At 52.3% G+C, this 12766-nt stretch overlaps 1 protein-coding gene across 1 annotated transcript in view; it reads left to right on the top strand.

Moving 5' to 3' along the window:
- Nucleotides 1–3413: 3413 nt before the first annotated feature.
- Nucleotides 3414–12766, top strand: part of TMEM63C (transmembrane protein 63C) — a 31883-nt gene continuing 22530 nt past the window's right edge. Inside the window, exons 1-5 of the mRNA XM_065871877.1 lie at nt 3414–3563; nt 4113–4192; nt 4604–4685; nt 8072–8109; nt 12515–12657. Coding sequence (XP_065727949.1) covers nt 3414–3563; nt 4113–4192; nt 4604–4685; nt 8072–8109; nt 12515–12657 — 493 coding nt within the window. The remainder of the gene's footprint in view (nt 3564–4112; nt 4193–4603; nt 4686–8071; nt 8110–12514; nt 12658–12766) is intronic.

Raw genomic sequence — 12766 nt, 5'->3', positions numbered from 1 at the left:
AAAATTACTCCTTTGCACCTTCAGTCCTCTTGTTTCATTCTCATACTTGCTTGGGAAAACCTCTACCCTGGTTAAAACTGCCTGTGTGACTCTTTCACACCTGTAAGCACACAGATGGATACAGTTGAGGGAAATGCACAGTAAGTCTGGCTGCTCTTGTTGGAAATTCAAGACCGTGAACCTCAGCGGGCCCCTAGAGCTGCCCGTCAGTCCTGCTACATTCCCCTAACCCATTCACTCCTCTGGATTTCTGCTTCTACCTTTCTTCCTGTTCTCAAACAGCCCACGTCTGCCTACCACCAGCATCACACACTCACCTGAGACCTTGTTCCCTCTCTTACTGAGAAAATAGAAACTGTAAGGAAAGCATGTCCACAATCTCCACCAGCACTCCTGCTACCGCGGGTCAGCTATCCGCCCTCAGCTCTCAGCAGAGGCCAACTTCTCTCCTTGGGCACTAGTTCCCAACCCCTCCTACATCCTCACTTTGCTCTGGTGATCCTGCATCTCTTACATCACCAGATTTTTATTTTCTATTGGATCGCTCCCATCAGCATACCATGCGCAGCTATTTCTCCCTTCCTAACCACTTCCACCTCTCCATGCTCTTCGAAAGAGTTGCTGACGCCCCTGGCTCCAAATCCTCTCCTATCATTCTCTCTTGCGGCTCTTCTAGTCTGGCCACCGATAACCTCCACGTTGCTTCAACTATGGCTCCTCCTCAGTTCTACTCTTCCTTGACCACATCAGCACAACTGGTCCCTCCCTTCTCCGGGAAGCATTTTCTTTACCTGGCTTCCAGGACAGCACCGTTTCCTGCTGTTCCTCCACCCTCACTGCCTGCTCGTCTCAGTCTCTTTTTCTGCTTCCTCCTCATTTGACCAACTTGTATATATTAGAGCAGCATTGCAAGGCTCAGAACTTGACCCTCACTCTCCACTCCAGTGATCCAGTCCTACGCCTCGAACCGTCATCTGTCTCCATGCTGGCGACTCCCATGTTGTGTGTCCAGTCTCTCCTCTGAACCGCAGACGCATATCCAGCCGCCTGCCTGGCATGTCCACAACCCAGCTCCCGGTCCCCCCCGCCGTCCTGCACTTCCCATCCAGCACTTCCTGTCTTTTTCATCCAATGGCAGCACCTCCAGTTGCTCAGTCCACAAGCCTTAGTCATCCTGGATTCCTCTCTTTCACGCTCCCCGTTCAATCTATCAGCAAATCTGGTTGGCTCCACCTTCAAAATATTGCCAAAATCTGACCACCTCCCAGCTCTCTTCGCAGTCCAGGCTACCACTATCTCTCTCTCTCTCTTTTTTTTTTGCGGTACGCGGGCCTCTCACTGTTGCGGCCTCTCCCGTTGCGGAGCACAGGCTCCGGACGCGCAGGCTCAGTGGCCATGGCTCACGGGCCCAGCCGCTCCGCGGCACGTGGGATCCTCCCGGACCAGGGCACGAACCCGCGTCCCCTGCATCGGCAGGCGGACTCTCAACCACTGCGCCACCAGGGAAGCCCGAGGCTACCGCTATCTCTTGCCTGGGTTGCCACAGAGTCCTCCCAAATGACCTCTCTGCTTGCCCTCACCCCCATTTATTCTCAGTGCCAGGGTCAAAGTGACCCCTTTAAAACATGAGTCACTTCATGTCACTCCTTTGCTCAGGTACCCCCCCATGCCCTTGACTCTCCCCTGTCCAGCCACGCCGGCCCATTAGCTTTTCCTCTGCTCCAGGCAAGCTTGCACCACCACTACTACTGCCCCCAGGCTTTTGCTCTGCCTGCAGTGTCTTTCCCCCACGGCTGCATGGTCTGCTCCCCTCTCTTCAAGTCTTCACTCAGATGTCATCCTCTCAGCGAAGCCTTCCGCAATCACCCTCTTTACAATCCTAATCTCACCCTGACCCCTGCACTGTTTCTCCCCACTAGAATCCCACGAGGGAGGGATTTTTTAATCTCGTTCACTGATATACCACCAGCATCAGTCTAGCACAAAGCAGTCGTTCACCAAATATTTGTCGAATGAACAAGCCTACTTCTCTTGAATGGGAGTGAAGAATTTCTAGGATGTGATGCAGTCTGGAGCCAAAACAAATGATCTTTTAAAATCAGAGCAACCTTGCAGATAAGTCCCAGCAGCTGCTGGTCACATCCAGCTTTTGCTCGTACTTTCCGCTCTTACCCAGGCCTGAAGAATACGGATGCCCGTGACCACGAGCTCTGCATCTGAGTCTCTGACTCACTGTATTGGCTCACGACCGTGAACAGGTGTTGATCTCCCCGGTTCAAGTTCTAGGTGAAACAGGGAGTCATTGCCGTGTGTCAGGCACTCTGCCTCCTTTCCTTACTTAGTCTTGGGAGCTATTGCCTTTCTTGGAAAGTAGATGAGAGAATCGTAAGACGTTAAAGATGATCGTCAGTGGCCCTATCTGCGCGGCACCCCGTGATGCAGTGGTTCCACCCTCTAAACTGAATCTTTCCTCTCTGAGACCTTTGTGAGGCTTGTTCATTTATATACAAGAAAAGCTTCACAAAGGTAGAAGTAGGAAGGCCCATTGGAACGACTGCTTTGTGTATTTTACAAGTGGTACAAAATAAATACTCTCCCAGGGAATCTGGGCTCTTCTGTCATCTTGGCCCTGGGTTTGAGGAAGTGGCGTCTTACGGCAGCAGTCCGCAACCTATTTGTCACACGGGACCGGCTTCATGGAAGACAATTTTTTCGTGGACTGGGGGCGGGGGTAGGGCATGGTTTGGGGATGATTCAAGCACATACGTTTATCGTGCACTTTATTTCTGTTATTATTACATTGTAATATGTAATGAAACAATTATACAACTCACCGTAATGCAGAATCAGTGGGAGCCCTGAGCTCGTTGTCACTTGCCACCCACTGATGGGGTTTTGATATGAGTCTGCCAGCGACTGATTTATTATGGTCTTTGTGCAGTCAGACCTCTCTGCTAATGATAATTTGTAGTTGCAGCCGCCCCCCAGCGCTAGCGTCACCGCCTCAGCTCCACCTCAGATCATCAGGCGTTAGATTCACAGAAGGAACGCGCAACCTAGATCCCTCGCATGCGCAGTTCACAGTAGGGCTCCCGCTCCTATGAGAATCTAATGCTGCCCCCATCTGACAGGAGGCGGAGCTCAGGCGGTAATGCGAGCGAAGGGAGCGGCTGTAATTGCTGGCCCGCTGTTCATCTCCTGCTGTGTGATGTCCCACCAGGGGGTTGGGGACCCCTGTCTTAAAGGACAGGGCTGCATGCCATCTCAGGGCTGAGCCTCCTGCCTTGATCATTTATAAGCTCAGCGCACCCCTCCCAGCTCCCCGGCAGGCTTCTGCGTGTTGCATAATGGGGGAGGGGGTGGGGCTCATGTTTGACCTGGAAACCCCTCTGTTCACCAGGGAGCCTCCCAGGATGACTGTCTTGCCGGGCAACCTGAATATGGTGGAAAAGTCCCGGAACTTCTCGGCTGACGACTGCTTCCACTCTCGGAGCACTGTCCTGCAGGGGCAGCCCTTTGGGGGTATCCCCACTGTGCTGTTCCTCAACGTTATCTTGTGGGTGGTGAGTTCTGGGCAGTGCAGTGGGCAGACAGAGAGGTCTCACCCAGGGTGGATGGTCCAGCTTTCACAAGTGATACAAGGGGCCCCAGCTGTCCGTGGATGCCAGCCACAGTGGTGGGAACTCTCTGAATGTCAGTCCTGCCCAGGGAGGCCCAGGGTGGGTGGGCTTGGAGAAGAGGAGGCTGCAGGAGCAGTGGAATCCCTGATTCTCTTCCTTGCACCCTTGTCCAAAGGTCCCCCTGGCCAGTGCCCTTGAGCCTCCCATCTGTCCCCTGGATGATTTATTCAACGAGTGCTCTGTCCACTGTTCTAAACATGCCACCAGCGCCTTCATTCAACCACTCTGAGCATCCACTCTGTGCTAGGATGCTGCTGGGCACTGGGAATCTAGAGTTGCAGAAGGCATGACCCCTACCCGGACAGAGCTGGCCACCTAGGGGGGAGCCCCTGGGGACCTCAGGGACAGTCTTCCCCATGGGAATTCAGGGGTCAGTCGAGGGGAAGGCATCCATGAGCTCTCTTGCGCCATATTGCTTTTCCTGACCTATAGGTCATCGTCTTGGTTTACTCCTTCCTCCGGAAAGCCGCATGGGACTACGGACGCCTGGCTTTGCTGATACACAACGACAGGTGAGGAGAGGCTGGGAGTCGGGAGTGAGCTGCTTGCTTCATTGGGGGTGTGCTGCCATGACCAGGACACGGCTCTGACCAGTGCCCAAACTGCACAGGTGTCTCGTCAGCAGGTGGCATCTCATTACCACCCCTGCCTGTGTTCTAGCCCTCCCTGCATTAGGGTGACTTGGAGAGCAGCCACCTCTGGGCACGAGGCCACTTTTTTCTCAGATCTCAGCCTTTCTGGATCTCATGGCTCCCAAGATGCATTGGCCACCTGTCTGTGCCCAGAGCTGTGTGCTCAGCAAACACGTTGAGGCGTGTCTGCTACTGGGCAGGAGGGGACCACAGCCCTCAGCCCAGGGAGCAAGGCTGGCACCTAAGAACTTTCTCCTTTTCCACCTCCGCACTACCCTTCCTGGCCGACAGCCTGACCTCGCTGATCTATGGGGAGCAGAGCGAGAAGACGTCTCCCTCGGATATTTCCCTGGAGATGGAACACAGGGACAAGGTGGGTGCTGGGGTGGTCCTGGGCCTGGTGAGGGCAGGGGCAGGGGTCCGGGCATCTGCAGGAAGGAGCGGGTTCATCAGCTGGGGCTTTGCAATCAGCCACCCAACCACTCCTAGCAACGTGACCTTGGACAAATGCCTCCACCTTGCCAAGCCTGTCTCCCCATCGGAAATATGGAGACACTGACTGTACTTGCCTCCTAGGGTGCCGAGAAGGTGGTGGCAGTAAGTGCACGAAGGAGAAAGGGAGCAAGGAAGGCCCTCCAGAGCGATGGAGTGGAGCTAAAGCGCTCTAGATGGTGCTCGGGGCTGGTCCGAGCTGAACTCCAGAAGAGAGGTCTGGCTTGCTGTCTCCACATCCTCACCTCCCTCTCACCCTCAACCCCTCACACGTGGCTCCCACCCAGACAGCCCCAGGGCCACCAACGGTCCCATGCGATGAAATCCAATGGGCTTTCCTCAGTTCTCATCTCTCAGAAACACCTGAGCCAGCGGATCATCTTCCCTCCCTTTTTTTTTTTTTTTTTTTTTTTTTTTTGCAGTACGCGGGCCTCTCACTGTTGTGGCCTCTCCCGTTGCGGAGCACAGGCTCCGGACGTGCAGGCTTAGCGGCCATGGCTCACGGGCCCAGCCGCTGCGCGACATGTGGGATCTTCCCGGACCGGGGCACGAACCCGTGTCCCCTGCCTCAGCAGGCGGACTGTCAACCACTGCGCCACCAGGGAAGCCCTCTTTTTAAGTTTTTTAGATAGCGTATATTTTATTTTAAAAAAATATTTATTTATTTATTGGCTGCGTCGGGTCTTAGTTGCGGCACACAGGATCTTTCGTGGCAGCGAGTGGGCTTCTCTCTATTTGTGGCCTGCAGGCTTAGTTGCCCCGCGGCATGTAGGATCTTAGTTCCCTGACCAGGAATCAAACCGGCATCCCCTGCATTGCAAGACCGATTCTCAACCACTGGACCACCAGTGAAGTCCCTGCATTCCTTTTCTTCAGCACTCTTAACCCAGTCTGTGATGATTCCTCATCTACACAGTTAATCTAGTGTGCCCACTTCCCCCACTGAGAGCTATACCGGTCCTACTCCCCACTGTCCCAGCACCTGGTCCAGCCTGTCATGTAATTAGTATCTGATATGTGTTTGTTGGAAGCAAATTTTCATCCCTCCAAGAGACCTGGTCCCTTTACCTGCCAAGACCTGCCCCTGACAAGAATGGGAGCCTCAGACAGGTTCACGTCCTGGAGGTTTCCTCTGTCGAATAAGGACAGTAACACCTACCTTGCAAAGCAATTCTCAGATTTAGCTTTAGAAACATCACTTCAGGTTTGTGTGGTTTTTTTTTCTGTACAACGACATTTTATTTTAAAAATATCTAGAAGATAAATCATGATGGCAGCAGTGGGGTAGTCACACAGAAGAGGGTAGGAATTAGACACGGAGGAAGAGTGCGCTGAGGTAGCCCCTGCAGGGCCCCAGGCAGATGGCGAGGCCTCAGCCAGGCTGAGTGGAGTGGGTGAAGTGAACAGGTCTCCTCATAGCACCCTCAGCAAGTCAGGGCAGATGTGGCGGGAGTGGGGACGATGGAGCCACCGAGGTGGGTGCAGTGAACTGACCGCTGTCACTCAGGCTTGTCAGCTGAGCTGGCTCCTGGGAGCCTGTGGCCATTTCCACGGGGTGGGGAGAAAAGGAGAGATGTGTCTGCTTCTCAGGCCCACTGTTCGGCTGCCAAGTTTTCTGAATGGTTTATGCCTTTCAGAGGTACAAGATGTATGCAGGGGAGTGTGTGTGTGCGTGTGTGTGTGTGTGTGTGCACGTGTGTGTGTGAGAGAGAGAGGGAGAGAGAAAGAGAGAATATGGGTCCATACCTGGTCACTCACACATCTGTGTCCATGTGCCTTTCATGGGTACATAGGCCACACTTCTACTCACTACCTCTGTCCTCCCACTGATACTCCTCCACTCTGCATATCCACTAGGGCCCGTCAGCAAACCTGCTTGCTCCCTTAATGAATTGCATGTTGGCCCAGAGGTGGGAGGTTAGGAAAGACTCCCCATGTAGGGAAGGGGTGGCCAGACTCTCAGCCCAAGTCTTGTCTAGCAATTCACCCCCTCCCTGGGACTTTCCCAGTCGCCACTGCCACCATCATGCCATTTCCCGTCATCGCTCTGCCTCATACCCGGGCTTTTATCCCTACTTTAGTTCCCTAGGATATAGCTGGGGAAATGGTCCCCCCACAGTGGACATTCCGGATGGGCATTCCCACTGTCAACCCACCCAGCACAGGGAGGAGGCCTAGAAGGTGGGCCTCACACCTAAGGGAGCAAGGAACCTCCTTCTGTTCCATGTTTGCCTGCCCCTCATTTTTTCCTTTTGGGAAATATGCCTTCCCCAATCCATGTGGTTCTGGGGGACTATCAACCAAGTGGGCCTGCCTGGGTCGCTGATGGGCTCGTGACCCAATCAAGAGCTGCAGCCTTTTCCAAGGTTTTGCCAAACCCCCTGGGATCCCAGAAGGAAGCATGCACCAGGGTAACTGAAGCAGCTACCACATCTGGCAGCTTTCAGAGCTGTGGCCCTCTGCCTACCCTATGCATACAGTTCCCGAGCTGACTGCCTCTCTAGCCCCTCCCAGCCCCCGGCTGAGGCCACCTTTTCCCACCACCCGGAAACTCCAGACAGCAAGACCCTGAGAGAAATGTATAATCTACAGGACCCCCAGATGCAGAAGAAGAAACCCAGCTCAAGTTAGCATTATAACAAAAGGGTGATGTGTGGCCTGAGTGCGGGGAAATCTAAGGGAAGCAGCTGCTTCAGGTACAGCTAGATCCAGGAAGTCCAGCATTGCCACCAGGATCCCCTCTGTGGTCCTCTCTCCTCTGAGCAGCCTTTTTATCTCAGACAGGCTCCTGCATGTGGCATCAAAGACTCACCAAGCCCCGCCAGGATGCCTGGTGTTGACCGAGATGCAAGAACTCAGAGGAAGACCCTTCTCCCAACACCCATATCAGTCCCCTTAAGAGCATTTTGCTTGGCCCCTCTTGGGTCATGTTCCCGTTGGTCAACTGACCACTGGTAGCAGACACCTTCTTGACGGACAGTCCACCGGGCCACATGCATAGGGGAGGGGCATTTCCCAGAAGGAAGCAACGAGGGACAGACAGAAAGCAATTGACGTCCACCCCGAAGTCCCTTCTCTCCCTCCAGTCTGAGGCCCACCCTCTAAGCCACCACTCGCTGTAACAGGATGCCCGACTTCTGAAAAGACATCTCCCTCAGCACCGATTCCAGTCCAGACCTTGCCGGGGGAGGAAGCCCCGGACACTGCCTCACTGCCTCAGATGCCCCAGCGCTGGGTTTTCTCACACTTTCTCTCCTTTTTCCCCAGGGCTTCTATTCCTGGTTTTTCAACACCATCACCATGAAGTAAGTGCCTGAGCTTCCTGAGCCTTATCTGGGGGAGGGTGGGGACAGGGTCTCCTGCCCTGCAGGACCAGGCCTTGGGCCTAAATTCTGTGCCCCAACGTCCACTCCCCGCTCCCCCTGCCCACCGCAGCCCAGCCCTGGCAGGGGACGCTTTCTGGTGTTCCATGCTTTTATGAAGCCCACACGAGGAAAAAGAAATCCTTCTCAGGTACTCTTTGCTTTACTTCCATGAACATCATTCCTCATATTTGCCTAGATGGAAAAAACAAAAACCACCAGGCGGAAGGGCAGGCTTCCTCTCCCAGCCTCCATGCCCATTACGGAGGGACAGCCCCTGGCCCACCACACCTTCTGGATCTCTTTAATGTGAGACCCCACTTGGCAAGGAGAGAGACCCCGAGTCATCTGTCATCTCCCGATGGCCTCATACCAGCCAGACGCCTCCGCAGAGCAGACACCTGTCAGAGCTCCATGCCTCCACACACATGCACACACACGTGCATACACACTTACATGTGTGCACACAGCTGTCTCCACCTCAGAGCGCTGTGTGTTCCTGGGCTCTCCCTAAATATCCCCCAGCTGGCCTGCCCTGCCTGTCCTTCGAACCCCTCGTCCAGGGTCCGTCCTTTCCTGGTGATGCCTGCCTTAGGGTGCAGCCTCAGTGCTCCCCAGAGGCCGCCTGCACCAGGGGCCTGCCTGGACCTGCACATCTGCTGCTTTGCCAAGGCCCTTAGGGTTTCTTCCTTCATGTACCTCCATGCCCACACCATTCAAGGGCCGTGCTGGGAGCATTCAGACATTGCCGCAAGATCCCATCCACCCACATGAGCTACACCAGGGCACCTGTCTTTCCCCAGACCTGTTGAAGGGCCTGGGACCCTTTGGGGGCACAAGATACCATGACTGGGCCTTGGGAATCCAGAGCTGGGCTTGGGACCAGCAGCCTCTGGGGTTTGAGCCCCAGCTCCACTGGTGGAGGACTCCCCATGGCCTTGGCCTCTCGTCTTCGTTCATCGTTCACCAGAGTCCCGAGGAAGTGATACAGCTAGTTTGTGCGTGGGTGGGAATCCTAGCCACATGTTGGGGGAGTGGAGGGGAGACTTTTATTTCTTGACACCTTCTCTGGTTTTGCTTTGTTAATTTTTAAAACGTGCACAAGCTTGCATAAATACATTTTTATTAAGAGAAACCTATACCTCCAGTCTCTCATGCCCCTCTTCATGACCGCCCTTTCCTGCAGAAGCCAAAGTCCCAGTGCACAAAGCCCACTCAGTCTAGTTAGAAAAACATGGGTTGACAAGACCTGCTACACATGATTGATAATGGGGAGAGCATAACTGCTGGGCAAAGGGCATTTGGGAGAGCGAGAAATTAATTCCAATTTGGGGGTTCAGAAGAAGCATAGTTTTGAGCGAGGCCTTGAGGAATGGGAAGAATTTTGACCGTTGTGATGTGGAGGGCCCATCAGAAATTAAGGACTGCATGAGCAAAGGTTTGGGGCAGAGATGGGCAGGGAGTGTCCAGAAATGGTAAATCTTCTGGTGTGGCTAGAAACAAGAGTACATAGCAAGAGAGGGGATGAAAGATTGGGCCGGAAGGATCAGCTGGGATCTTGACTACCATACCGAGAACCTTGGCTTTTGATTTAGAGGCAGCAGGGAGCCAGTGACTACTTTTGAGCGGGACACTCAGGTGATGTCTGTTTGTAGGCAGGGGCATGAGGGGTGAATGGCAGTAGAAAGAGTCCAAAGGCAACGTGAGCAGCTAAGAAGGTTTTTCCAGTGTCCAGGTGAGAGGTGGTGGTGACCAGGGAAACAACGCGGAGGAGACGTGGGGAGGGAGATGATGGGGTAACAACAGTCAATGGGTTGTTTCCACCTGGCTTCCACCTGGTTAGGAAAAAGGGAGAAATCGAGGTCTGGTTTCTGCGGAGGGTAATAATACCACCAGTTGGGAGATGAGGAGATATGATGAGTTGGGAAATTAATGACATAGGGCCAGGGTGAGCATGTGAGTTGACCGCAGGCTGTTGCAAAACAGGATTAAAGCTTAGGAGAAGGGTCGGAGCTAGAGATTTAGACTTGGGATATGGGTGCACAGAGGTCGTAGTTGAAGTCATGGGAGCAGACGGGACACCCAAGGGAAAGGGCCCAAGGAAGAGACCGGTTGGGACAAGAGGAAAAGGTGGCAACCTCTAGGGCACGGGCTCACTGAAGCCAGGCAGGCGCGAGGTCCAGACAGGGTGTGGTCAGCAGCCTCCAGCCCTACAAGGTTGAGTAGCATGAGCACTCAGCAGAGGATGTCGGCTTTGGAGATGCGAATCTCCACTGGGAGCGCAGTTCCAGGACGAGGAGATGTCCAGGAAGTAGAGGCAGAGAATGGAAGCCATCTTTTTCAAGAGGTGGGTGGGAGCAGGGAAGGAAGGATATTGGATGGAACTTGAAGGGAAACTGGTGAAGGAGTGGATGCTTAAGGAGTTTCTTGGGGTTTTGTTTTTTAAGAGCAGCAAATGAGCACTTGAACCTGGCTGTAGTTGAAAGGGAAGGAGTGTGAGCATCTGTAGAGACAGATGGATGTTAATTTAAAGATGAGACAGGTAGAGCAAGTCTCCAGCAAGAGGTAGAGGAGAGGAAGTGATTAGAGCAGAGATGAGCATTAATTGTGAGTAGGAGAAAGAGTGATGCCTGGAATGTCATGGGGCCGGCACTTTAAAGAGTGGCAGGAAGAGAACAGAATTGAGTAGAGGAATATGTATAGGCAGACTCAAAAATTCAGGCTTCCCTCAGAACTGTAAGATAGGCTGCTGAGTATAACCTGCGCTTCCGCTTCCGGTGCAGATGGAGCAATGGGCCCAGTGGGGAGGCGGGAATTGTCAGCCCAGAAAGGAGATTCTTGTGTTCTTCGTCCCGTCCAGCCCTCTGCTCCCTCCACCTGGTTGGAGGCTCTCACCCTGCCTCTGGCACACTGTTTCTATCAGGTGAGCAGATCTTGGCACCCCAAGCCTGCAGGGGGACATTCCCCCATTCTCCCTTCTCACCAGTTCTCATCCACCCCATTCTTGGGATTTAATTCTCAAGTCCAAGGCAGGAAGTATTTTAACTGCTTGAAGTTAAAAAAAGGTTGAGAGCTCTAAATAATTACCTAAATGGTGATACTGAAAGCCTTGAAGATATGCTCTTTGTAATATTGTTGAAAAATAAATCTGAATCCTGGACTGAATGCTAGAAGTTGCATGCAACCTTCAGGTCTGATCAGAGGGCAAGGGTGAGTAAACTATGGCACACGTACAGAAAAGTGCACAAAAAAGGTGTCCAGCTCAGTCATCACAAGCAAAGCCTATACAAGCACCATCCCGATAAAGAATTAGAACATTGCCAAGACCCCAGAAGCCCTCCTCCTTCTCCCTCCCAGTCTCCTATCACCTCCCGCCCCTCCAAAGGTAACCAGTATCCTGACTTCTAACTCTGTAGTTCAATATTGCCTATTTTAGAACTTTGTATATGAAATGATATGGTATGTATTGTTTGTGCCTGGCATCTTTCACTCAACGTTGCATTTGTGGGGTTCAGCTATGGTCATTCACTTTTATCTCTGTATGGTATTTCATTACATACATATAATGTGATATATATAGCTCACTATATATATATATATATATTTCACTACATATATATTTCAATTCTTGTGTCCATTCTACCTTTGATAGACAATTAGGTTGTTTCCAGTTTGGGGCTGTTACAAATAACGCGTCTGTGACATTCTTATACATGTCTCTTGGTGCCCATGTGCATGTATTTCTGTTGGGTATAAACCTAGGACTGGAATTGCTAGGTCATAGGGTATACTTATAGTCAACTTCTGTAGATAATGTCCACTCTTATCCAAAGCTGAGTAAGTGCCCATGAGTGTGAGAGAGCTCCCGGCATCCCACACCCTTGCCAGCACTTTCTCACCAACACTTTCCTCACCGACTTTCCAACTTTGGCCATTCTGGGAGTGTGGAGTGATACCTCACTGTGGCTTTAAGTACCCCTTTTTAATTTAAGGAACAACTTTTTGAAAAATAGGATGAATCCTGTTATCACTAATGGTTTATTCAGTGCCTGCGCTATAGGAAGCATTCAAAATGTTTGAAGAAGCAATGAAAGAGGAAATAAATGCCTGATTTAAGAGGGCTTCCGGATTCCCAGGAGTGTATCTGTAGCCTCTATCTTTGATATGCCTGTGAAATTCAGTGAAATACATTTCAGGCATAACAAGTTTTGAGAAGGGTGATATCTCTAAAGATTAAAAACTCGGGGGGAGGGTGGTCATCTTCTCTCCCTTTCCTCTATCTACCTCCGACTTCCGTTGTAGCCACACTGGCTCCTGAGCAATGTCCTTGTCTCTGTGTCTCTTCCAGGAACGAAGATCTGATTAGCAAGTGTGGAGACGATGCCCGTATCTACATCATGTTCCAGTATCATCTCATCATCCTTGTGCTTATCCTCTGCATCCCCTCCTTGGGCATCATTTTGCCCATCAACTACACTGGAAATGTTCTGGGTAGGCAGAGCTCAGCAGGTCCCGGGCCCGGCCCACTAGACCTAAGAGGCAGCCCGGTAGGCAGGACAGAGCTTGGGTCTTGAGCGTCTAGGAATCTAAATTTTAATTG

The sequence above is a fragment of the Phocoena phocoena genome, chromosome 2 (assembly GCF_963924675.1).
Source record: "Phocoena phocoena chromosome 2, mPhoPho1.1, whole genome shotgun sequence".
NCBI classification, from domain to species: Eukaryota; Metazoa; Chordata; class Mammalia; order Artiodactyla; family Phocoenidae; genus Phocoena; species Phocoena phocoena.
The sequence above is the reverse complement of the archived record's forward strand: the minus strand, read 5'-3'. Positions and strand labels throughout refer to the sequence as shown.